The sequence below is a fragment of the Papilio machaon genome, chromosome 8, assembly GCF_912999745.1.
Source record: "Papilio machaon chromosome 8, ilPapMach1.1, whole genome shotgun sequence".
NCBI lineage: Eukaryota > Metazoa > Arthropoda > Insecta > Lepidoptera > Papilionidae > Papilio > Papilio machaon.
In genome coordinates, this window is record NC_059993.1 from 7,482,972 (window position 1) to 7,510,788 (window position 27,817).

At 31.9% G+C, this 27,817-nt stretch overlaps 1 protein-coding gene across 3 annotated transcripts in view; it reads left to right on the forward strand.

Moving 5' to 3' along the window:
* Positions 1 to 27,817, forward strand: part of LOC106720097 (tyrosine kinase receptor Cad96Ca) — a 43,039-nt gene that overhangs the window by 12,350 nt on the left and 2,872 nt on the right. Inside the window, exons 1-6 of one of the 3 annotated variants that reach the window (XM_045679165.1) lie at positions 4,219 to 4,418; positions 11,736 to 11,960; positions 24,331 to 24,545; positions 24,621 to 25,118; positions 25,867 to 25,974; positions 27,077 to 27,215. In XM_045679165.1, coding sequence (XP_045535121.1) covers positions 11,915 to 11,960; positions 24,331 to 24,545; positions 24,621 to 25,118; positions 25,867 to 25,974; positions 27,077 to 27,215 — 1,006 coding nt within the window. In that variant the 5' untranslated portion in view covers positions 4,219 to 4,418; positions 11,736 to 11,914. Of the gene's footprint in view, positions 1 to 4,218; positions 4,419 to 11,735; positions 11,961 to 24,330; positions 24,546 to 24,620; positions 25,119 to 25,866; positions 25,975 to 27,076; positions 27,216 to 27,817 lie in introns of those variants that run through there. The other 2 variants (XM_045679166.1, XM_045679167.1) reach the window with 2 other exon arrangements.

The following is a 27,817-nucleotide window of genomic DNA, read 5'->3' on the forward strand; positions in this document are numbered from 1 at the left end:
GAAAATTCATAGAAATAAAATGTACTTCTTATGAAGACTTAAGTTTTTTATTCATAGAATAAACATTGGTTCCTTCACTAATTAATAGAAAGGAACTTCGTTCCATTCGGGTGTCCCTTGACACCTCTCAAGTTTTTTTAAATTGCTTCGGTTGTAAATTATTGGACATTATGACTGAACTAGCTGTTACCCGCGACTCCGTCCGCGCGGAATTCAAAAATACATAATAGTAGCCTATGTGTTCTTCCAGACTATGTTTAACATTTGTGCCAAATTTCATCAAGATCCGTTGAGCCGTTCCGAAGATACTTTCAAATAAACATCCATACATCTAAACATTCGCATTTATAATATTAGTTAGATTATAAATGTTTGTAATTATAACCTAATCATATCTATTTTAGGATAGCCTCAAGCCCCACGGTGGGATAATTGAATGTAGGTTTGCGATAAACTTTGTTTGAACTCGTCTAGTCCCTTTGGGTTATTTTATTTATAATACAAAGCAAGACGTCTTCAGATTCTCCTTTATTATGTTTGAAATATAATTTGATATTTTTGTTATTTGAACAACGCATTTCAAAAAGAGAATCTACCTTTTACTTTCTTTGAAGTATTGTCACGTTCTTATCTATAGAAATGTATTTGAAAAAATGAATTTATGAATGATTTTATTGTTTAAGATTTTTTACAAGTATTAGATATTCAAAAAGCATTGCTACCGTTGCTAACCGCTAGATTTTAATCGCTCAACATTTAAAATCTAGCCGTTGAACATTTATTTTTTCATAAAAACGCAAAAAAATTAACAATTCAACCTATAAAATATTTCTTATAACTATGTTATAAATAATTAAGAAATGAATTTGTTTTTCGTTTTATATACGCACATATCTAAGAAGAAATTCAAAAATATAAGAAGTCAACTATCCCGCACTTGGCCAGTATGGTTGGCTACGGCCTAGTTACCCCTAACTTATCGTAGGCTCAAGCTCCTTAATGAAATTGAAACTTATAGGAAAATAGTATACAAAGTGCTTTTTCCCACAAGAGCACCTTATCATTTGATTATACCAATTTTAATTTGCAATATATTACGCTACATATTATCTTTCTTACGCTCTGTTTCTATCTGTTTCTTTGAACTAAACTTAAACTACTTTCAGGAGTGCGACCTCTTAGTTACCACAGAGAACGTCCTCATGCATTGTTCATGCACATTTATAACCGGCCGTCAGGACGTTGCTCATTCGATGTCAATCCGATCATGATAATGCTTCAGCTATCCCGCAATCCGTTACCAATATAGCTTATAAAATAACTCTACTATTTATAAGCAACGGTATTTTAGTCTCGTTTTCAACTAAACGTAATTGAACTAATACGATATTCACTTGCTTATTTCTAATTTATTTACGTAATTTATCTTAATGGAATAAAATTTATATTTACTAGTTTGGCGTTGTAATAAAGAGAGTCCCTGCTCAGAACATCCCTAACCAATAACCATGTTGTGTGATTCTGTGATGTTTTAATAAAATCTCCATCAAAATTTGATAACTTGGTTAAGAAGCATCTTTATGTTTATTACAGTTTAAATGATCAACATTACTTCAAAGCCGTAGATTTACACGCAAAAAACTTCGAACGAAACTCACTTATTATTTTAATCGCACGTTAAAAGCGACGTTGTAATACTTTCTCTTATTAACGGATTTAAACATATAAATGTGTGCCGTCGTTACTATTGATAATTTTAATACGTGTTAAAGCAATAGAATCTCTTTAAAACGCCGACATCGATTTATTACTGATTCAAAGTAAGACATAAAGGCAATTTAGTTAATAAAAATCTCATGGCTTGCTTTAAAAACGATGCTTGGTACTTTAAATAACGTGTTTTATTTTTTCAAGGTTTATTTTTTCACCTCTGATGTAGATGTTAGAAGTTCTTGGTTAGGCTCTTGATCGTTACTACGAGTAGTTATTCTTTAACTAGAAAGTGGTAATTTTAATATTTGTTCACTAACAGTTTCAGTAACAGTGGTTAAGCTCCGGCAAAAGATACTACTTGAAGATATGTTTTTTTTAAATAAGGTGGTAAATAAGCAATCAGCCACTTAAATTTTCAAAAGTTGCGAAGCGACCGCTTCCCATAGACATCCGCAACTGCAGACGCGTTACCTAACTTTAATCGAAGGAAGAGGGAACGCACAGAAAGTGAATATTTCCCTTTTCTATGAGTCTACTCCTCCATCCAACCCATTTATATTATCACCCTTTTCTTATAGGGAAAGGACGGTGGGAAGGGAAAGAGAACTAAAATTAAGCCTCCGGCACGCACAATTGTCAGGGGAAAGGCGGAATCACTCCCACTTCATGCTTGTCTTCTATCTGATCGTAGTATTTCACGGGTAGAGACGGTTCATTGGTGCAATAGATGTTTTTGTTGCTGGCATCTACCACTGTTTAAACTACAGGAAAATACATAGCCTGGAAAATAAATTCATATTCCTATTTAGGTTAGTCCCTAGACTTGGACTTGTGGCTTATTACAAAATCATTCGGGTCTTACAAACATCCTTGATATCTTAATATATATAAATCTGGTGTCACAATGTTTATCCTCAATGGACTCCTAAACCACTTAACCGATTATAATAAAATTCGCACACCATGTGCAGTTCGATCCAACTTGTGAGATAGGATAGTTTAAATCCCAAATTATAGTCGCAATTTTAATTTATTGCTAATTATTTGTTTGTTATTATTTGACAGTCACAATTATCTGTTAACTCCAAATGATTCTAACAGATGTCGATACCTTTCGATTGGGTTGAGTAAATAATCAATAGATGGCGCTGCTATGGTAAATCTACGAACGTGGCATATAAGCTTATTAACTGCGCGCGGACGGAGTCGCGGGCGACAGCTAGTTTATTATATTTTGTTTGTCATCTATTGTTTGTCATTGTGTACAAAACAGATCCCTATAAACATTAGACATCTGGCCATTGTTTAGGGCTTCCTTACTTTTTGTTGTGTCATTTCTTACATGCCTCCATATTCTTAGGTCAACGACTTGCGTAACGACCACGTCATGACATCGGCACGCGTCGCCTTTCCTTAATCAATTCACTAATATCTCATTTATATTCTTAACTAATGTCTCGTTTCTATTCGACAGTCATTTGATTTTTACATAAATATTTTATTGACTGCTCTTTGATATAGTAGTTAGATGGCTTCAACTCGTTTAACTTAAATTCTAAATGCTTGAAGAACTATAAGATTTAAAAAAGTTGCTAACTTTTTAGGACCTCAAAAAGATTTCGTTTAGAATAACACAAAGCGATTTATTGCTTTTTCCAAATGTTCGTCTGGAAAGTGGAAGATAAAGATTTAGACTTTAAAAATGTACTTTTTTTTCCTAACCTTTTCGATAAACGTGTTACCGACGTCCCTTGGGAAATGTATTCTTTGTTTCGAATTTGTCATAGCCATTTTGTTCATGATTTGATACGGTTACAGAAATGCTGTAGCAAAATCATTCTTTTTTTTCTATCTATTGCTTTATTTCTTGTTTGTTTTTATGTTGTAAATTTTAATTTTTTGTTAATATTGTAGCTTATAAAGTGTGCTTATAGAGTGAATGATTCTTAGAATAAGCTATACCATCTGTTTATAACTTTAATATTCAAATTCTGTAGAAATTTTTCTCTCGATAATGAGAAAGCCAATATAGTATGTTTGACGGTTCAATAGCTTTTATTATTAAAATATAATCCAATCAATGTTAATAATAAATTTTCACTCCTTCGCTTATAGTAATTTTATTCTAGAAAATTCCATTTTAGTATTGTTATAGCATGACTCATGTTCTCTAAAGCACTATCGTAAATAGTAAAAATGATTTTTAACAGTTAATAAATTTATGTTGTATACACGTTCGCATTTCAACCAATTAGTATGCGGCAATTTGAGTGCCGTGTCACGATTGTCACCAAACAATCTTAGAGTACCTGTGTTTTCCCCAATACGAGAACAACCTGCTAATTCGGTTGATGAAACATCGAATGTGTAATGCAATTTATACCTTAATAGTACAGCATAAAGTTGTTAATCAATTAATAGTTTAACTTTAGTGGTGGGAACTTGTAACAGAGTTGCGCGCGCGCTGTCAGTCGCTGTCACAAGCTCTAGATTGTCGGTGGTTCTGTCGCCATTTTGATTCAAAATTACGAATTGTCTGTTGTACAACGAATTTCAACTGTGAAAAATCATAGACCAGTGAAATCGTAAACTGTGAAGTGTTACAAAAACATTGTGAAATCTTTTCTTAACTCTTTGGATACGCTCTGAACTTATTGTTCTGTAATGAGTGAATTGAATGAGCGAAATTTATGGATTAAGTGAAAGTAAGTATTGGATTTAGTTATGTTTACTACTGAACTCAGCGGTTAGTTAGGTCTACTACATTTTTTAAATAACCGAAGTTCGAATCATAATTGAAATTTGTATTTAAAAAACAAATAAAATCTTGTTATGATTTTAAATCTACGCAATTTACCACAATAGTGAATGGCTGTTAAATTTATTGAAAGACAGGATTACACAGATTAAAAGCAAAAATAATTGAATTAAATCTCTAAATTCATCAAAGTTCAAAGACAGGATCATATACGATCGGTCAAGTGTAACTATCGATAAACTTTCTACAGTGTTTTATTGCTTAATGAATGAATGTTTGACGTGAATTAAATGTCTGCGTATACCGCTTTCTGCATATACTTTCTCTAACGCACGTTGTGTAATAGTCGGCGCCGGCGTTTCTGACGCAGCCGGTATTATCATATTAACCGACAACCTCATTACTACACTCATTACCAGACAGACAATATTATTACCCCTTTGTTTATAATTATCCTATTTTTAGCTACAGTACCTTAAAAAATATTTCACCTTATGAATCTCGAATTTAAACTTTCTGTTTCTCCCTTTTCGATAATCTTGTATTTTAATGGAATGGTAGACTTTAACAGCATAAATTCCTAATTGAAGAACGATAACAAACGACCAAGTATGAAATTAAGGTAAAATATATATGATTCTGTTCCACTTCATGCGATCCTGATTACCGGTACCTAAGAATTGCAACAAAATGCCAAAATATTATAAATACTTTTGACCTTTATTACTGTGATTAGATGTCGCCCGCGACTTAGCCTGCGCGAAATTAAAAGATAAAGTAACAAGTTGCCTATGTTTTTTATGTTTTCTTCCAGACTATGATCTACATCTATGCCAAATTTCATCAAGATCCGATGAACCGTTCTAGAGATACCTTCGAACAAACATCCATCCATCCAAACATTCGCATTTGTAATATTAGTAAGATTGTTACGATATAACATTTTCTCTATGATGTTATACATTTATATAGAAACTGTTTAGTTTATTATAGTCACGTTTATATTTGTTCTTCATGTCTAAAGTACAATCTCATCGGTTCCCTATGTCGTGTTGTAATAGGCGTACGCTAAGGAATGCAGTGTCATAGATGCGGGTCCCACATGCGTTATGCACACCGCTTCTGGCTAAAGTTCGTATTTGTGACAATGATTTAACTATTGCATTCCAAACCGCTATTTACTACTGATATTGTTTAAAAATATTTAAATAAAAAAAGTGAGTAAGACTGACTAAAAGAAAAATCTTAAATTGCAATGTTATTGTAAAAAATTCCAAGTTCAAGATAAAAAATCCAGTACTAAACACGGGCAAAAGTCAGTTTTATATAAAATTATAATAAAATATATCTAACGTAAAAGCTTAATGCGAAAATAAAAGTTGTTTTTAACTTGATTACCTGTTTCTTAATTCTCTAAAGTCCGGTGTAAAAGGCAAAGACGGAATTTCCCTGCAGCCGCTTACATAATGTTACGCCGTTCACAAAATTGTGCAATACTTATGAGAACTGTGTTGTTTATGAACCTTTTATTTTATTAATTTTTTTATATTATAAATGTGTCGAATATTGGATTTGTGTATACTTTAATTATTCAAATATAGTTAAAATATAAAACCCAATAACATATTTTAACTGCTTATGTAATGTATTCGTGCCTATATTTAAAGGAAAGAAATTGTGTAATGTTGCAGAAATTATAGAAAAAATCAATTAAATTGAGATCAAAATAACCGGTTTAAGAGTATTCCTTCAAAAGTCTTACTTAAGTACTTCTATACTTCCATTCAACTATCTCAAAAAACACAGTTTTTTTCATCACACTTGAACACACCAGTAATTTAATATCAAAGTAAGAAATAGAAATCGTATACAAGCAAACTAATTGTTTTTTTTCACATCGGTGTCTTTTGAAGAATGACTTTAGAAAATGGAATGTTGAAAATATACAAACAAGTAATTAAATCTCTTCTACACCGTAATGAAGAGGCGGCGTGCAAGTGGTTACTAGAACGTGAACGAAGAAATACCGATAGCACGTCGAGAGATACATATATACCTACCGGTTTATATGTGTGCCCATTTCAGTACAAATTAACGTTTAATTAATAAACCGAGTTAAATTCTAAAGATTGTGAATTCAGTCTGCTAGAATAATTGATTCTTATATGCTTACGAAATTACTGTTCAGCTAATCTATAGGTTTTTCTTTTTTGTTATCTTTAATACCTTTAAAAGTGAACAGAACAGAAGAACAGTGCATTTAAATTTATTATTTCGTAACAGCGACGCAAAAAAAATTCGGAAAAAAGGACCGCATTTTTATAACTATTATAATTAAATGCATAATTGGTTGATGTAATAAATTGTCGATATGAAAAATAATAATAAAATAGGAAACATGAGAAACATCACTAGCATAAAAGATTAAGCAAGAAACGCTCATTACATTTTTTGTCGTGATCACGCACAGACGTCAATGTAAATAAAAGGAGTTTATCAGATGTGTAACTATAGATGATATAATTACAAAGCATTCAATATTGTGTTATAACACAAGCGAACACAGTTATTACGTTGTAAAAATGTTTCTTTATGTTCAACAACGAAGCTCAGCGTAAAATAGAATTAATTTTTACCATCAAGATTTCATTTGTTTGAGTACACAAAGGAATTACTGAACTGAATATAGCATTTTCAATGCACAAAGTTCAATCTTCTAAGCCCAGGGAATCCACTAATTGGACTAGTCTACAATATTCTTACTAATGTTACAAATGAGAAAGTTTATATGGATGGACAGATGGATGGATGTTTGTTAGAAGGTATTAACGGATCTTGATAAAATTTGGACAGGTGTAGAACATAGTCTGGAAGAACACATTGGCTACTTATTAATTTTTTTTATTAATTATGCGCACGGAGTCGCGGGTGATAGCTATACGTTTTATATAAAAGTTCCGCAAACATATTCTAAAAGACCTATTTTAATTATTTTGATACCTCCTAACAATATGAATTTTCCGTCCTTTTAAACATATACGCAAAGAAATCTTATGTATAACCTTTTTACTATAAAATTATCATGTTAAAATTTCACTATACAGAATATTTTAGTCTATGGTCCGTCACGGCGGAGAAAGGCGCAAAGCGTAGACATTACGCGGTCTACCGAGACGTGGTCAAGTGGACCGCGCTTACTTAAGTTGTATTCACACCGAGATCTTTTTCACAATTACAACAGAGACAGAGGCCACTAGTTTTTTCAACTGCAATTGGCCTCTACTGTGAAGGAAGATGTTTGTAGAGTTAATTTAAATGTAATGCTTGACTGGAAAAGAGTAATTATTTTCCCGGCTATGCATAGAACATAACAAGGTGTACACCCATGTAGGCATGTCTCTTTGTAATTACCTTTATGGCTTGATCGCTTTTAAAAGGACTGGTCAGTAAGTTGGAACTGTCGGTTTTTAAATTAATTACTAGTCAATTTATGGATGAATGGTTTTTTATTTCTTCTTTGTCTATGTGAAATGTAAACCATTTATTAGATTTTACTTTTAGGGAACTTTTGAAACATTACTTTTCTTCGAAGAGTTAAAATTGATAGTAAAACTCAACGGTTATCTTAATTAGAAGTAAATGTTTACGTAACAATTTAATTCCCTTTCTTAATTTAATAACAGTAGCTTTTAATCTAAAAACAGAAGCGTTAATGAGGAAATTGGTTAATTATTCTAAAGCAGCGGTTAACGGCTCGAATGAAAAGTTTTGTTAACTATTGAAAATAACCGGGATGATGTATACTTAACATATTGTTCTTATTGTTTATTTAATACGCGTTCATATATTCAAGTAATATAATACTTCCTATTAATATGTTAATAATAGAGACAATGATCTTTTTTATATTATATAGCTGTTATATATATACTAGATGTTGCCTGCAACTACGTCCGCACGGACTTAAAAAAACTTCATAAGCTTATGTTATCTTCTAGACTATGTTCTACATTTGCGTCAATTTAATCACTATCCATTGAGCCGCTCCGGAGATACCTTCTAACAAACTTCCATCCATCCATACAAATTCGCATATAGTATTAGTAAGATTGTAAATTATTTAATTATTATGTACCGATACCAAAAAAATGTTGGAAAAGTTAGGAAAAAAATAAAATGTAATAGTTATAAATTGTGTTCTTTGTATTTAAAATGTATATTACTTTATTTGTCCGCCATCTTGCGTTTGTACATACATGGTGATAATTTTTGATTCAAGCTAAAATGTACTCTGTACATTTCTATTATTTATATAACGTCACATTAAGTGTTACTTAAGAAAACAAATAAGTGATATTTATTACATGGTCTTTTTTATGTTATTAAAATTCACTTAGTTTATACTTGAGTTAAATACATAATGTTACTTAACTGATGTTATTTATTATATCAGACAGTGATTTGTGCACGCAATAAACTTTCCATTAAACTTTTTGCGCGGTACAGTTTTATGCGCGTAAGTAATAAATTGTTTTTACATGAAACCATTCAAGTTAACTGTGCAATAATCAAGTTTCCCTCAACTTATTCAGAACTTTGTCGGTTGCAACGTTAATGAACTACCTTACCCAGGGCCGTTTAATATTATACTTACTAACACAAACTCTCTTAATGATTACTTAAATAATCGATCAGTGTTTGTTTCGTATACTACTACTTAGTGACCAATTAACCTCTCTGAGTATGAAGGAACAACATCCAACAATATTAAAACTAACTGCAACAGAGTCTATTAATGGTTAAACAATCACTAAGTGCAGATTTCTCGTACAAAGGGACAAGTATGTTGCAATTTTATATTTATTTATAGCTTTTCTTTTATGTTGTTTACTGTGCTCATATTTTAGGGTTCATTGAAAATCGGCGCTGCGGTACCCGCCGCAGCACATGTCGAATGAACACCTTTTCATTTGAATAAATGTATTTCCTTTCTTTTAATTTTAACAACTTTATGGGGCATTTAGTGAATTTAAGTACTAATGGATTAAACCTTTTACGCTATTATGAAATTGCCAAAAGACTGATGAATGTAAGCAAAACAGATTTTCGAATCAATCGTTCATAATACTTATGAGGTTACAATTTTTTTTTTTGTTTCTATATTGCCTCATAAATTTCTTTCTATCGATTAATATCCAATTAATAATCATAGTTATTGAAATAATATTAAATTAAAAAATTAAAGTAAAGATATTCCGTGAGTATGTCAAGAATTTATTTTTCGAAATACTTTTATTGGCATTAACTTTTTTCACTAAAATACCTGTTCTTTTTATAGTAATGCCTTATACTTGTTCAAAATTCCGAAATGCTTTAAAAGAATTCTTCTACGCAATTTAAAAAAAACTTGCAATACCCAAAATACCCAGTGAAAATGAGGTGAATTTAAACGTAAACTTCGACATACATCGACAACTAGCTCGTACAAATTCTTTACAGACATTCTTCGAACGGAAATGCTGAGTATTATCTCGCGAATTAACGTCCGATGTAACGCAGAAGTTAACGTTAGCGTTAGAGCGTGGACGGTTTGCGGTAAACCTCTAACTTTCACGGACCGTCGCCGTCTTGAAGTATATGCTATTGAACCATCCATACCGAGGTCGTTATAAACTGGGACTTGGGAGAAAGTGGAAGCAATAATCTGATGATTTATATTGTAACTACAATTCTAAAACTATAATTCAACTATGATTCGTACTAACTTAAAACCTAGTGTTTGTAAACAAAGTCATTATTTTACTTCTTACTAATATTATAAACTAGCTTTTACCCGCGACTCCGTCCGCGCGAAATAAAAAATAGAAAACGGGCTAAAAATTATCCTATGTCCGTTTCCTGGTTCTAAGCTACCTGCCCACCAATTTTCAGTCAAATCGATTAAGCCATTCTTGAGTTATAAATAGTGTAACTAACACGACTTTCTTTTATATAGAAGATGCGAATGTTTAGTTGAATGGAGGAATGGAACGGCGCAAAGTATCTTGATGCAGTTCTGCATAGATTTAGAACATAGTCTGGAAGAACACTTAGGCTACTTATTAGTTTTTTTTTAATTCTGCGCGGTCGGAGTCGCGGGCTACAGATAGTCTACACTATTTTAGACTTTTATTAAAATTTGTGAAATAAAGTAAATTGAATTTATACAATCGGGGTAGTATTTTGTTATAAAGATAAAAATAGTTTGCATTAAAATTTTTGTTTTAAATACTTTAATTTTTTTACCATTTTCTTTTATTTTGGATTGAGATGATGCATAGTTGCTATGTAATTAGAAAGAATCTTTGGCTACTCTGTTCGTGTTACTTGTTTGTGTTTTATGTTACATGTTATACAGCCATAAAAGTTTTTTTCTGAAAATAACAAGTTTAAAGTTTGAGATATAATATCATGTTTCAAATAAAAAAAAAATATTATGGCCACTTACTGATATAACCATAACATAAAACATTTTTATTAATAATTAGACACGCTCGTTAACTTTTTTGTGTGTCCGTTCATTGTTCTACATAATCGAAAACCGTTCTAGATATTTTATTACGATCTAAGACATTCGTAGTTTTGTGGTCTAGTTTGAATTTTTGCCGATATAACCTTTGTGTTGTAAATAGTCTGACTAGACGAAGACATAGGTTACTTATTAAGTCTTTTTTTTTTAATTTCCGCGCGGAATGAGTCGCGGGCGACAGCTACTCGTACTACTCGTTTAAAAAGATATCAACGCGTTGTTGTAATAATTTAGTTATACAAGAACATTGTACTTTGTCAAAATTGTATTAAAACTTACTTGGAAAAAGTAAATTTTGAAGCTTAAATATTTTATTTTTCGATTTCTAGGATTATTTATTTACTATTCCGAAAAAAAAAAAAAAACACGACGCCACAAGTCTAGTCGCGAATCGTCTAGTAATCAATACAACCTACATTGTGGAATTTAATGAATGTAGAAAACTAGGTTTTAACTCGACACGAACAATTCTTTGCTTAAATGTTCTCGTTCCACGTTGTCCCACGAAATATATTGCCTGTTATATATTTACTTTATAAAAAAGTGTATTCGATACGTTAAAGAAAGAACACAATCGAATTGTTCGAATTTTATTAACCTTTTATGGAAATTGACATTCTTGATAAAAGATAGAATATTCTTGTTTGTTCAATTTGTTGAGAAACTTATCTAATTAATATATTTTTTTTGTTACAGATTTCAACAAATTTCCCGCCCAAAAGTGATAGTGTTGTGAATCTAGTGTATATTAAACGAATGCGAAAAAGATATAGCTGATAGTGTATCGCCACCTTTACAAATGAAGCGACGCAGAGAGGACGACGTCTCAACTCTGAGAGTAACACAGTGTGACACAGTGCAGTAAGCCACGCACAATGTTGCCGGTTATCGTGGTACTGTTCTTAGGATACGTCAGCTATGGTGAGTAAAAGATAATCTATGTGTAAGTCTTGAATAATTTTCCACTGCGAAAATATCTGCATTAAAACACGTTTAATAATAAAAATCTACACCTTGAATAAGTTTTGCTTCTCATTCTCTCACTGTGTGTCCAAACCTCATTTACGAAGTTCGCTAACTCTCTTCGGGACAAAAATTTTGTTATAAAGGTTATTTTACACTTACTTCATAAAATATGATTACAAAAGTTACGGTTGTGATTAAAACTTATATCTTAAAAATATGACGTAATAGGAAGCAAACGAGAACCAGATTTCTCGTTCAGAAGTTGTTTGTTGTTTGACAGCTAGTTGACCTTAGTGGTTCGATGATCGTCAAATTTATTTCTAAAAAAAACTTAGTTTCGTCGAAGCTTTTTTTGCTTGTTTGTTTGTAAGTTCTTGATAACCTTTATTTAATTTACTTTTAAAATACTTGTAAATACTCAAACTGCATTCATAATGACTACTTTATCTTAGCAGTTTATATTAGAATATATTGTAACAACAGTAAAAAGGTTTCATATTTTATATATATTTTTTAACTCTACTAGAAATCAGCTTCAACATAGAAAATATAGTTCTACTAATTGACGCCAGCGACTCGTAACGTAGCCTATTCTTCCAGACTATGTTTTACATTAAGGCCAAATTTCAGCGTGATCAGTTAATCCGGTCTGAAGACAGAACATCCATCCATCCATCCGTCTAAACATTCGCATGTAGAAATAATACACTTAAAATAAGCTTAATTCGAACTTGGTTCTATACATTGCAAGAACAAAGCGCGACAAGAAGGGCAATTACGATTCCTTCGTATACTTGCATATTCAAGTACACTTGTCAGCTGCTTTGCGTTCCGTAGAAACGCAAGAAAATGAGAATTTCCTTTCATTTCACGCGTTTCTTGACTTCAATAGCAACGAACCTTGATTTTGTACACAAGTTTCGAAGTCAATGTTTTCATGGTACAACTATTCTTAATACAACTTGTAATTAAATGAAAACTCTTAGTTTTTTCCTAATAATATTTTCAATTTCTTGTGATACATGTCGCTCCTTGCGGAAAAGTTGAAACACTAAAGTACATTTCATTACTTTAGGTTAAAAATTTAATTTTACTTACAGAAAGAAGCAAAGATCTTTTAATCTTACAGCCACAAGCATAGTTTCAATCATTATTGACTAACTCCAAAAAATGTTGTTCAAGTTATAGGTTTTATTTCACACTACAAATTAGATTCAATACAAAAAAATTGTACATATTACGAGAAACTTGATGTTCATTGCTTGTTTATTAAAAACATCGCTTGAATAATCGCTAAGTAGAAAGTATTCTGGTGTTCAAGTATAATAAACAAAGACAACAATAGCCGGAATAAAAGAAAAGATATCTCTTCTATTGTTTTATTACTTTATCTATTCAGAGGACCTAGCACGAAGAATTTCGTGAAAGTAACATCATTGACGAAATTACATTTGTAAAGTACAGCGACAATCTCATACTTTGATATAATTATTCGATGACATTACGAAAATGCATATCGCAAATATTCGTGATAGACTCTCAGTTTGTTCATTTAATAAAGCACCTGAATGAAAACTTGTGATTTATAGCATTAAAGATATTGTGGATAAAACAGAAATTTTTGTACTGGTTTTTAACAGTCGACATTATACTTTGTGCCATTGGTATAAGGTTGATATTTTATATTATGTTATATACAAAAGAATTTCTTTTCGAAGAGTTTTTGAATGAATTACTTATTAGTGAGTTGCTAACATTTATGAATAGGTGCCGTTGTTTTCAATAACGATGTTGATATCTTGAACCTTACTTATATTATAAGGTTATGCGATTGTTTAGATGTATGAATGTTTGTTTGAAGGTATCTCTGGAACAGCTCAGCGGATTTTCATGAAATTTGGCACAGATAAAGAACATAGTATGGAAGAACACACAATAAGTTTTCTCAATGCCGCGCGGACAGAGTCGCGGGCGACAGCTAGTATTATCTATTTGTTAAGTTCATTTATGTTCCATTGAATAGATAATAGTTACGTAGTTAGGCTGAATGCATAAGCTGTTTATTATCATTAACTAGCTTTTACCCGCAACTCCGTCCGCGCGGAATAAAAAATAGAAACCGGGGTAAAAATTATCCTATGTCTGTTTCCTGGTTCTAAGCTACCTGCCCACCAATTTTCAGTCAAATCGATTCAGCAGTTCTTGAGTTATAAATAGTGTAACTAACACGACTTTCTTTTATAGATGTAGATTCACAAACAAAAGCTGCTTAGAATTTGTACTTCAATTGATTGCAAGTAAAATGCCTATGTATTTAAACCTTGTATCTATTCTATTTGTTTGCAATCTTTTTCCGCAAATATCTTCTCTCAGACACCGACGTCATTACATAGAGAATTATTTTCGAAGCTCTAACAGACGTTCTACATACCAAGTTAAACTAAAATGTATATGTAAAATGCATTTGATATAATAACTATTTAATACAGTTTTATAGTTTATTAGTTCGCTTTTAAATAATTTAAATTACAGTACAAATCATATTTTGAAGATAGTGTGAGGGATTACTAAAAATATTTACTTTTTCAAAAATTATTCTAATTTATCTAAATTTAACCATAAGTAGTTTTTCGTTTAATTTAGTGGAATATTGAATTAGAAACAGAAACTATGGTTTACAAAATTTTATTTTCTCTGGTAATTCATTATTTCAAAACTTGTTTTAAAAAATTTTGAGGATTTTCATTAAAATCTAATTTGGAAGTTAAAATAAATTTAGAAAATGTAAATAAAATATATAAATATTAATCAGGTTTTTTAATGTAACAAATTCTTGAAACTAGCTTGATAGCATTTAAGGAAGTGCCATGGGACCTGTGACTGATTTCTAATCCGACCTAGCAACTTAGATACCTCAAGACTCAACCTCTCTCATTTGTGTTAGAAATTCTTCACAGCATTAGACGTTCTTAGAAAGTACTAGGACATAAGAACTGAGCAGCGAGTCTAGGCCGGCGTTGCCCTGTGTGGCACGTATCCAGAAACTTGTATGTGTGTAATCCACGTTTTTGTGATCCCTACGCCTGGTTCACTCTAACCTATCGATATACGTAGTATTGAAACGAGACAGCTGCTCATATCTATGAGCTAGTATTGACGCATGTTTATAGACTGACTGCTTGTGAAAAACTAGGTATTCTATGCCCCTGTCCGGCATGTGTTGACGTGTGTGTAACAAGGGAGACCTACGTATATATAAAATTCGATACAGACGGACATGAAGTACTAAGGTAACAACAATGCAAGGAAGCGTTCTAAACAAAAGTCACTGAATAGAAATAATCACTTATGTTCACTTAAACACTAGTTTATTTCCCTTTGTAATGAATAGTACAATATTAAAATATTATTTTATTTTATAAATAACTATCTGTCGCCCGCGACTCCGTCCGCGCGGAATGAAAAAAAAATGTAATAATTAGCTTGTGTTCTTCCAGACTATGTTCAACATCTGTGCCAAATTGGATCAAGATCCGTTTAGCCGTTCCGGAGATACCATCAAACAAACATTCATTCATTCAACCATTAATAAATCCATCCATCCATCTAAACATTCGCGTTTATAATATTAGGAAAAAGGGATAGAATTTATCCTCGGGCCATTTTAATGATTTTTTGCTTTTTTCAAATTAAATTTTTTGCTTCTGCAATATTAACCCCCAATGATAGATAGTGCTCTTTCCCAAAATATACATCTTCGCGTTCTTTCGACTCGACGTCAGCTCGTGTTTGTGAAACGAAGAGCTCAGTACCTATCCAAATTAAGGATGACTAGGATATAGTCAACACAGTACATGGCGGGAATAGAACCTGGATCGATTTCGATTCGGTCTAGTCGAGCGCTTAACAATTACGCCATCGGCGTTCTTACCACATCTTTGCTTAAAACTTTTTGGAACGAAATTCCTTATCGCGCGTTGTGAAAGGGGGCTAGACGGAAAAAATTCTTACGAAAAGTTGTCACGAAACTTTTTGCTATAATAAGTATGTTAACGACGAATGAGCGCTACTTCACCATGGCAACGACGTGACAATATATAACGAAAATTCATAGAAATAAAATGTACTTCTTGTTAAGACTTAAGTTTTTTATTCATAGAATAAACATTGGTTCCTCCACTAATTAATCGAAAGGAACTTCGTTCCATCCGGGTGTCCTTTGACACCTCTCAAGTTTTTTTTAATCAACATCTGCAATCGCAGATTCATTGCCTACCTGATACAATATCGCCTTTATGTACTTTACATAAAGCCATATGTTATTTACATAGTTCTAGTAAGAGACGTTGCTTATTAGAAACGCTAGGGTATGTGATCGGATTGTAATTTATAAATAAATGCAAAACTTTGAGAAATATCTTTATTAATAAAGTTTAACAATACTTGATATTTGAAATGAAACGATACAGTAAATATAAAGCTTACAATAGTTAAATAGGATTGTTTATTGGAGTAACCTCAACTTTGTATACAATCTTTGAATTCGAATGGGAAAACTTTACGAGTAAACAAAACTTAGTTATAAAGTTTAGAACTACTTTAAAATATAAATATGAACTAGTTATACAATTTTTTTTATAAAACAACAAATTATATCACGACATAAGTTGACGTGGAAAAGACTTAAGAAATTGAGGGAAAAATCTAAGTTGTGTGTGTGGATGAATGGAGAGAAGATCTTTACATTTTACTACTATTTTGGTAGACGCCAGAAACAATATCTGTTGCACGAATGGGCCGGTTCTTTTGGTGCAATACCATAAGCACATAAGACAGACGTCAAGTGGAAGAAATTCCTTAGGTATACAGTCTAATGAATGTGCGTGCCGGAGGCCCAATTTTAGTCTCCTTTCCCTTCCCACCTTCTTGAAGCGGGTTTGAAGGAGAAAGGGAGACATAGGAAGAGGATATATTTTTCTATGCATCTTCTCCTTCGTCGATTAAAGGTAGGCACTACGTATCTGAAATTACTATAGGCAACGGTCGCACTGCTATTTCGGAGCAAAGCCTTGCTTATATTTAGTTTAAAATCTTGATAAATAGCGGTATAAAATATACGAGTACACACCTGATACTAATTTTATAGCGCCTTTACAATTTATTAACGTTTTATATAAAAAGCGAAGCTGACCGAAGTAGTATTTTTGCATCTCGTAACTTTATCGATAATTTTATTGAGAATTATTTAAATTTTCTTTAGAATTGAAGAATATAAAAAATATTAAAAAAAAACTAAAAATTTTACACAACGAGATATCCATTATAAATTCCATTCCAGATGATCCAGTACAGATTAATATTAATTTTTATTTGTTTTAACTTTAGTTTTTTAATGTTAATTATTTATAGCTGTATTCAGAATATTCAAGTCAGAATAACAAATCTGAGCTAAGCAGTCGTTTAAGTAATCATTAAACAAGTAGTGTTTGTTATATTTCCAATTTAGTATTTGATTTTGTTTTTTTATTAAATATCTTGATTTTTAATGTTTCCATCAATAAGTTTCCTTGCATTTATAATACCACATCAAATATCCAAATTAATGTTTTAATTAGTTTTGCATTTCTTTAGAAGTGATAAGAAACTTTGAACCCGGACCTTAGAGCTGTGAGTTGTTCATTATTCGAGACATGCAGGTGACGCGAGACTGTTCCCAAATCACCTCGTTGTCAATCGCAACACGCGCAAAATGTTGCACGTAACTATTGAGAAAGAAATGGATATTTACTAATTCGCTTTAGAATTCAGATTATTGAAAATTTATAATTAAAACTCTTATTTCCATCCAAAATAATATTTTGGAAAAAATACATATAACTCTTTTCAAATATATTTGCGATTTAAGGTCATTGGCGCGCTGCGTAGTGTAAGTTAAGAGCCGTCAAGGCAGTTATCTGAAAACATTTACGACAGATTTAAACTTAGTGACATGGATAAGGTGACAATTATATGCAGAATGATACGATCATGATCTTTACGCACTAATGAAATAAAATTAACCCATACTGATCACACTATGGATAAGTACAATAAGTGTACAAATAAAATAAATAACAAAAATCGAAGTAAGAATATGTAAACAAGTTAAAATTAAATAAAACTTAACGATAAATTTAACAGCGTTAACTAAAGCGATGACGACTTAGTTTTACATTTTCAATTTGATTCTTAAACGTCCACTTAAGTACTAGTTTAGAGACTAGTAAACTGTGCGTAAACTGATCTCTTGGGATTTCTGTCGCCCTAGTACTCTTGAAGGTACACACGTCGCACGTTTCGATGTGACTCCAGTCTTCATATATCAAGGTCAGTCACATACAGTCCGCTCACATGCAGCTGTTTTTCCCATCTCTGTCACACATGCTACCTTACCATACGTGTGACAAGGTTGTCTATATTTACCTACGTACTTACTTTATGATGACTAGAGTATGTGAACTTTCGCGGACACAGTACTGGGAACTTGTGATAAGTAATAAAACACGGTTTCTTTACGATGGTCCACTGCAATGGGGCTATTCGTTTATTGCTAATACAAATTTATGGGCGCTGCAGTGCTTTCCTGGAACGATAATTTCTTCTGTTGTCTATTATATTTGTGTTATTCTGTATCATAAAAGGTTATGTTTTCCTGTGACATTGCAACCATAGACATTAGTAGTATCCAGATGATAACAGACAGCAATTCTTTTTTGCAGTAACCGTCTATATAAAATTAGAACATATACGGCATGATTATGTTGAAATACAAACAATTTGTAAGTCGTTAGTATCCGGATAGGGTTACGTCCTAAGCTAATAGCCTAATAATAATAATGAAATAATATTCGTGGTCGTCCTGAGATAATAATGTTCGTGGGGTTGATAATTGTTATTTAAATAGAAAAGGTCATAGAGAAGTTCGCATTTTTGTATTTTATATTCTACGTAAAATGATAACCGTGTCAAATTTGTAAGAAAAAACAACAAAACAGAGACCGATTCACACGCCGGTAACGGTCGATGTAATTACTGCGAAGTCGATAGTCGCGCTTAAATACTCTATCGTGTTTCATTTTAATCAATTGGGAAAGTAATTGTTACAAATTGGTACAAAAAAGCTCTCACGTAACCAAAAGCTTAACAACGTAAATACAGACTATTTTATTGATAAACTGTTTTGGTACATTCTGTTAGTTGTTATCTCGTAATAACAAAAAGGTAACCACAGATCATAGTTGCACTTACTCACTTAAAACGTGACTAAAATTAAATTCGAAAATTAACTAGAGCAGAGTTTATTCAACCAAGAAAAAAATACTCTAACACATAACTGTAGAGTTTATTTTTCACTGCATCTGTAACGCTTATTTAATTGTTGTTAAATATTAGCAAGCATTATGATGAAGAGATACGAAGTGTTCTTTTGGATTTCCTCGTAGTTTCATGAGTTTGGTTGTGTTTGAATCCCCCTACCTTCTTCTAAAGATTGTTTCGTTATTCATTTGTTCAGCAAAATAGTACTACCTACTAGGAGCACATAACATAGGAGATATAATTTTACCAAATTTTATTCATAAAATATTTGAATGGTTTCTTACAGCCGGTATGGAATAAATGCACATAAATAAAGTCTATTCAATAATATTGTTTTCTGGGGGCAATGCCTCGTTTTGGATGTTTTGGTATAACATTATATCTCTCATAATATTACCATAATGATACATACTCCTTTGCTCTGACGAAGATATTAAAATGTAATAGTTTGCTTTAATAAGTAATGCTTTTGTTAGTTTTACTTTGAAATTAATTCCGAGGTTTTTTTTAAACTTGCTCTAAATCCAAATGTTTCAAACCTTTGATACTGACCATAAATTTAATTAAGTTCAATTAATTATACGTTTTTTTCTTAATGTCATTGAAACTGATTTCGAATAACTTAACCGAATTGTTGTAATTTTTAATAACCATTTAAATACTTTATTATTCAGTATGAATAATTTGTATCATCGAAGGGCTCTGTGGGCTGTTATTAACATGTAGATGGAGGTCGTCTAGTTTGGAACACGTTTGGAACACGTCACCTTGTTTCTGTTCCAAGGTCGTTTGGATGTTATTCCAAGATGTCGGTTTTACTTTTGACTTGTTATCCGATAAAGCCCCAGCAGACTTATTTGTTAACCAAAGAATCCTTTGTCTATATTTATTTAACATTTGGTTTTCGCATCTATATACTAAGCTAGTCGTAGTTTACAAGTAATAGAGTTTAACACTTTAATTAGAAAAATTTCAACACTGTTTGAACAAGATCCACTTTTAATTGAGGAAGTTATTGTAAAAAAGTTATTATTAAATGATTAATCGTTTATTTAATTTTTATCTCTAGTCAATTCATAATATCCCACAGTCCCACAAAACAGTAATGACCGAACGTAAAATGTGCTTTACATTTACGGTCTATTACTTGCACGAATTCATCGTGATGTAATTCCATAAAGTCAACTTGAATGACATTAAATTGCTTTGCTTAACGCTTATGTTCTCCTAGTGATCAAAATTATGAGATAAGTAATAATAATGTTGTTGTTCTTTGGTTAATTCAATTAAAACAACGTAAACGGAAAAAGATTAGGAGTTCCAAAGTTAAACATTTAAATCTTCATTTAGCACTTTTACTCGTAATGTAGCCCTTTTCATGTGTTCCTATTAACCTAACCTAATCTAGCGTGTGTGCGTCAAACTTCTTCGTTTGTATCCCATATTATTTATGTTCTCCTGGTACGTCAAAACTAAATTTAATGAATACTTTTTAAATTAAAACTTATTTTATTTAATTTGAATCTTCGAAAATCTTTCTTATTTAAATTAAATCCTATATTAAAAATAAAAAAATCTTTACATTGATTTAATTTTATTCTTTAAAAAAATACTCAATAAACTGTAAACGCGTTTTATCGCATTCTGTGAACATATTTTAATTTTACTCTTGTATAAATTTTTCTTCGGCAATCTTTTTATTTTATTCTCTATTTCATTAGATGCAGCGACAGCCAAATTAAGAATAGTTGAACACCAGCATATAACACTGGCTAGGAACGTTGGTTAAATAAACATATTGCAATTTTCATTTCCATTTGTCTGTATACTTTGTAGGTATATTATGTAAAGATAATGTAGTCGAAGAACGTCAATGCGCACTTCGATGTTAAAATACGTCGTATACATACGGGATTCCTAACGGACCCTCGCGGATGTTAGAAATGTTTTTGAGTTTTACCACGTTCACCGCGAACCATTGTCACGTAAATTTTATTAGGAACGTAAATGTTCAAAGACCATTAGCTTATGTAGATTTCTATCGTAGATTTACTATTCTATTATTTTTAATATGCTTACTTATCTTTCTTTTATACTTACTGTTTTCTTTTAAGATATTAAAATTTCAAATGGGTATTAACTAAATTTAGAATAAAAATAGCCTGATAAAATACGGTGGCAGATATTCGTACAATGTTAATATCGTTGTTGATTCTTCACAAGGTACGCCTTTATAAAACGATATCAATTTATGTCTTTAACATTTCAAATTTATTTACTTTCAACACTCAACTTTTATACAATGAACGGCAATACTTATGTTCTTTCTTTGAAGAATGATGGGTATCTTTTAAAAATAAAACACGTAATATTTTTTTCAAGTTCGCCGATTAAATAATAGAAATATGTATTTACTTACTTTGTTAAACAAGGTTGCACTAGCAGTGTTACTTTTTTTGTGACTGAGTAGTCACTGTTTGCCTTGGAGAGGCTTTACAGTTTCACCGGGCTTGAGGTGGCCGGGCGCAGATGGCACTTAGCCTAAACCTCATTTAAGAGTAACTAGGCTCGAGGCTCCTTCAGGAGCCTCGAGCCTAGTTACTCTTAAGTCGGGCTGTTAGTTCATTATTATTACAGGATCGGGAGGTCACCGAGCTCTTAGATCGCTTCGGTGGACGCTCCATGGAGTAACTGGGCTCAAAATTTTTGATAAAAAAAAAGAAAATATTGTCTGTTAAAAACGTTAATTTTACTGATAACTCCTCTCACCACTAGCGACTTAAATAGTATTTATAAATTAGTCTCCATTTCTTTATTAGAAATCATTGTTTTTTTTTTTTTAAATAAGAAATAATACGAACAAATAATACCTAAATCACATTGAAGCGTTGAAGATCTTAATATCGTAAAGGCGGGCGTCATATGACATGGCAAAATTACGTAGTCGTCGTAATCCAAGGTTGCCGAGTGAAAGTGCGGCCCGGGCCACTTTCACCACGGATCAACGCTGCTTCGTACCAAACGTAAATAAATTGTCTATTAGAACTTCGTTTTACATATGCTGTGTACGAGGTTTTTTATACGTCACTACAATGTTGGTTGTCGCATTAAGCAAAATGGGATGATAACTCCAAAAGATGGTATATGTTCCAAAAGGAAAAATGCTTCAGTAGATTTTACTTACTACATAAGTTTTTGTATGTGTGTTTGGATAGTTGAAATAAACAGTAAGAAAACATAATTATCAATTTACACCTTCAGCTACATTTTTAACCTATTAAATCTATCTAAAATGATTACATATCTTATGAAAATATATTTTAAACTAGCTGTAGCCCTCGATTCCGTCCGCGCGGATTAAAAAAAATAGTAGCCCATATTCTTCTCGACTGTGCTCTACATCTATGCAAAATTTCATCGAGATCCGTTGAGGTGTTTTGGAGATACCTTCTAACAAACATCCATCCATCTAAACATTCGTATTTATAATAATAGTCACATGGTAAGTTTTAGATAGGTGGCTATTTGTTTATCTAAAACGGTTAAAATTATTGTCTTAATTAAAATTCAACCCAAATTTAGTTAAGACAATAATTGTAGATAGGATAGAATGTCTGATATCTGGGGATAGATTTGATTTTATTTATAACTGATTCGGGAAAATAATGAGTAGGTGTATTATATAAAGAAAGAAATCTAGGAAAAATGTTCCACCTTGTAAACACCTGTTGATCATTTTTATATGACGTAACCGACTTTATATAAGTAAATATATTACCGACAATGAAAACATGCCTAGAATAATTCCATTGATTTCAGACACACTTGGGACCATGATGATACAATTCTGCCTAGATAGTTCTAGTTCTACTTTAGAAAAGTTAATTAGAAAAGTTTAATATGGAAAACTTATGTGAGCAATTTAAGTTACAGGCGTCTTACTTCAGTGATTTGGTGTCAGAAAGTATCAATTCATTAACTTGCATTTTGCATTCTACGTCGAAGTGAAAAACTATTCGTTTAATCTTGATTTCAATTTCTTGCAATTCCTTTAAATGTATTTACTTCTATCTTATTTCCTCTTGGTAATGGATTTCCGTCAAAGTTAAGTCTAAATATAGTTCCGACTTCTTTTTAAAAGTATTTCATTTTTGTACCTTTAAATCTTTCTTAATTTGCGATAGAATTTTTTGAAAAGTTTGTCTATCTTTTGGAAGTAATGACGTAACTTTTTCCTTTACGATGTAATTTATAGTCACACTCAACATTTCCAAAAGGTCACATCTGAACAACATTAATTAAAGATTTTAATTAGATTAAGATGATAAAGGTTAAGATTATGTAATCGAAATTCTATAATCTGATAAAATTAAAAATTCCCTATTATTTTTTAATTAAGATAATTTGATGCTATTTCATTTTTCGCTAATGGCTCTTGCGTTAACAATTATACGTCACTTGATCAATCTTTTCAAATTTCGCCTCTAGTTGAAAAATATCACGGTGCGGAAAATTCCCACCGGACAGTAACGGAGACGGCCGTAAAATAAATTTCATTGTAACCAAGGAAGCGTTTGCACGGAACATTAAATTTTTAATGATCCTTTGCCCTTGCAAAAATCTTGAACTTTGTTTCTCATTTACGGGACCATGTTTTATCATAAATACTATTTTGGGTTAATGTATCTTAAATTCTAATAGCGACAGCGAAAAATAAATCTAAATGTAAAAAAAGAAACTTGAGTCAAAATTATTATAATGTCAATATGAAATAACAGAGTTATTTTTGTTGGTTTTCGTTGAATTCTTACTTACACACTTTTATGGGCTCAGCAATGGTTCGTCAGGAGTCTCATAATTAAAGTTTCTTCTCATTTTTAGGCTATTGTCTAGTAGTCCCTGTCTACAAAAATTGCCCTGAGTCTAGGATCTCAGAACATAAGTTTAACTTGAGATTCGGTATTTCCAGGATCGTCGCTACAACTGCCGGGGATCATGCACGTGGATCGCAACTGGTTCGTGACGTCACGCGACCCGGTTGGCACTGTGGTGACGCGCGTGCAGCCGGAGAGTGCGGGTGGCGCGCGGGTGCGCTATGGTCTAGAGACCAGCGGGCCTCCTGCGCCCTTTACAATTGACTCTGAGACAGGCATCGTCACTGTCAACGATACTCTCATTGATAAGGTCTGTGCTATCCCGATTTAAATTAGTAGTTAAAAAAGTCAATCTTCAACAGTTGATGTTTTCTTATCTTTTTAGGAAAATCAATCCTATTCATTATGGGTAACAGCTGATGATGGATCTATTCCCCAAAGACTAGAAGTTCTCGCGATGGTAACCGACAGATCAGGTCAGAGACCGAAGCTACCTCGCCCACCATTCGACCTACCGAACTACCCAAACATACCCGACCTATCGAGTCTGCATCAGCTAACTAAGTTCACTAGAACAACTCAAAGAACAACCAAAGCAACGAGTGAATCAAATGAAGAGATAACAGTACCTGAAACGACACCTTTTACTACCAAAAAACCTGATGATAAAATAGAAAAAACTACAGACAAAGTAGAAAAACTAGGACAAGAAGAAAATAAAAACAACACTAAAATACAAGAGACGCCTATCGGAAGTGATGTATCACTAACAATTATACCACTTATTGCGATTGGTGGTTTGGTTGTCATTGTGGCTGCCGTCATTATATTCGTCTGCAAAAAGAACGGTTCTAAAGGATCTAAGAGTAAAAAGGACGACATGGTGAGTAACAGTAAATTTCAAGTCTTAAATTCTATGAATAATGATGGTATTTGCATGAATAATGATACATTGTTTGTACTAGTTATAACAAATTTAAGTTATTGCAAATAAATTTGATAGGATCGTTTATTATATTGCAAACGTCTGGCATAACGAAGAGTTACCGCATGGATTGAATATGTTACTAGATCATCGTAACTTTAACATCTCTTTATAGAAGTTAACGAATTTATAACTGAAGAAAACATATTACTTAATTACTTACACAAAAATGAAAATAGACATTTTTTAACCGACTTCAAAAAGAAGGAGGTTATCAATTCGACTGTATTTTTTTATGTGTGTTACCGCGAAAGTTCGCCCCTAGTGGTCCGATTTTGATAAAAATTATTTTAATCGAAAGGAAGTGCTTGGAAGAAGGGTCCCATTTTTTTGATTTTTTTTAAAACAACTAGAAGACTAGTAGATTTTGAATTTAGTTTCAAAATTTGTTGCGAAAATTAGGGACATTTTTGCTTTCAGCGCTTAAAAAACCTATTCATTATTATAAAATCATTATCTTTATAACAATAATCAAGAAAATATCCTTAAAATCTTTCTATTTCATTATCATTTTAAACACAAACGATATCAAATTTGTATATTCACCAACCATCAATTGAAATGTGTCCTCGCTCGCCGTTCTCTCATTAAGATATCACAATCATTTAAATCCATATTAGTTTAAAGAAAGCCATGTTATCCACAGAGCAAAGACTCGAGTGGCATCGTGCTACAAGACGCGTCAATCAACATGTGGGATCGACCGCGCGCTTACTCTAACAGATACGAGTCCTGGGATAACGGCCATTTACAGGTCAGTTTATTGACCTTCATTTCCTTTTGCTTCTATCTACAAATGTACCACAATATTACAGCCAAATTCAATACACAACTAGTCTAATCCAGTAATATTGGTCCAATAAATAAGGCAAATAGCGAGTACACAATTCATTACAAACTAATCGTGTAGGTGAATTTTAGTAACATTTACTAAAAAAATTTAAAAATAAAAAAAAATCTTCTTACTAGTATTATAAATGCGAAAGTTTGGATAGATGGATGTGTGTTACTGTGTATCTCCAAAACGGCTTATGGATAGATGTAGAACATAATCTGGAAAAACACGTAGGCTACTTATTAAGTTTTTTTAATTCCCCGCGCACGAAGTAGCGCGCCAAAGCTAGCCTAGTAATAAATATAGCCTATGTCACCCGGGAATAATAGCTTTCTAGTGAAAGATTTTTTCAAATCGGTTCAGTAGTTTCGGAGCCTATTAAACAAACAAGAAAACTATGAAATATTTCCTTTTTATTAAGTAAAGATAAAAATATTCGTATCATAGAAGTTAAACAAATTAACCAAATTGTTTTAGTTAGATGTTTATTCGGAATAATTATTACCATTATATGGTATTCTTCTCTTAACATCGTGACAAAAATTATTTAGGTTTACAAAGCATAAAAAACATTAAATATCCTTGCGCAAATTGTCTCAAATTACAACCCTCGGCTATTTATGTTTCTTGGTAGTCACAATTTTGGCGGATACATGACATAAATTTTTATAGTTCAAAATTATAGCCCTTTGTATGGTGATCTTTAATGGAATTTTTGCTCGACCGTTTCATACATACATAATGTAAAATGTTAAACGAACTTTCACTATTAATATTAGTGTGTATAATAATAATAATAATCTCTTTTAAATGCTATGAAGCATATAAAGACCATAAAGAAAGACAAAATACTATTTACTACTCTATTAATAAAGTACAAGTACAGTTTTTTTTTTTATTTTTTTTTTATTAAAAAATAAATAAAAATAAAGTACAAATAAAATAATGTACAAATACACATTATGCCTTCCTAACTTTTTTCTTTTGAATATGTATTTTTTTATAATCTACCTTTTTGTAGCTCTCTGAGGAAACGACGATTAGCAAAGAAGATCCGCCCGACGAATGGGAGTTTCCGAGACATCGACTAAAAATATTTAATATATTAGGAGAAGGTGCTTTCGGACAAGTCTGGCGAGCACAAGCAATCGATATTGATGGTGAGACAGATATTTTTGTACTTGTAACTAAACAATAGATAAAATACTTAATAACTAAATGTTGTATGCCGACATTAAGTTATCTTTTTGCGTTAATTTTGTATCAGAAATCCATACTAAGGATCTCTCCTTACCATGGTGGATCACCACCTTACCAATTATTAAAGGTTAAGTAAATTTAAATAAGAAATAAAAAAATAGATTTATTATACCAAATACTTAAATATTAACTGTATTGAAAAGAAGAGTTCATTGGCACTATGTGGCGTATTTTTAAAGCAGACGTCTTTTGTTTCCATGAAAAATAGGCAATAGTTTTTCAAGCACCGACTCTAGATTTTAAAATTGTTTGATCAATTTTTTATTTTGTTTGAAAACAATACAAACGATTGTTTTATTCGCACTGACGGCTTCGGTATTTGTTCAATTTATATTGTAGACAGCGACCATTAATTTTATAATATTTTCCTTTTTCTATTTTCATACGAGTAGTTAATCACAAATATAATTAAGCTTTTATTTCTCTAACTAACTGTAGTCCGCGACGCCGTCCACGCGAAATTAAAAAAAACTTAATAAGCCCATGTGTACTCCCAGACTAT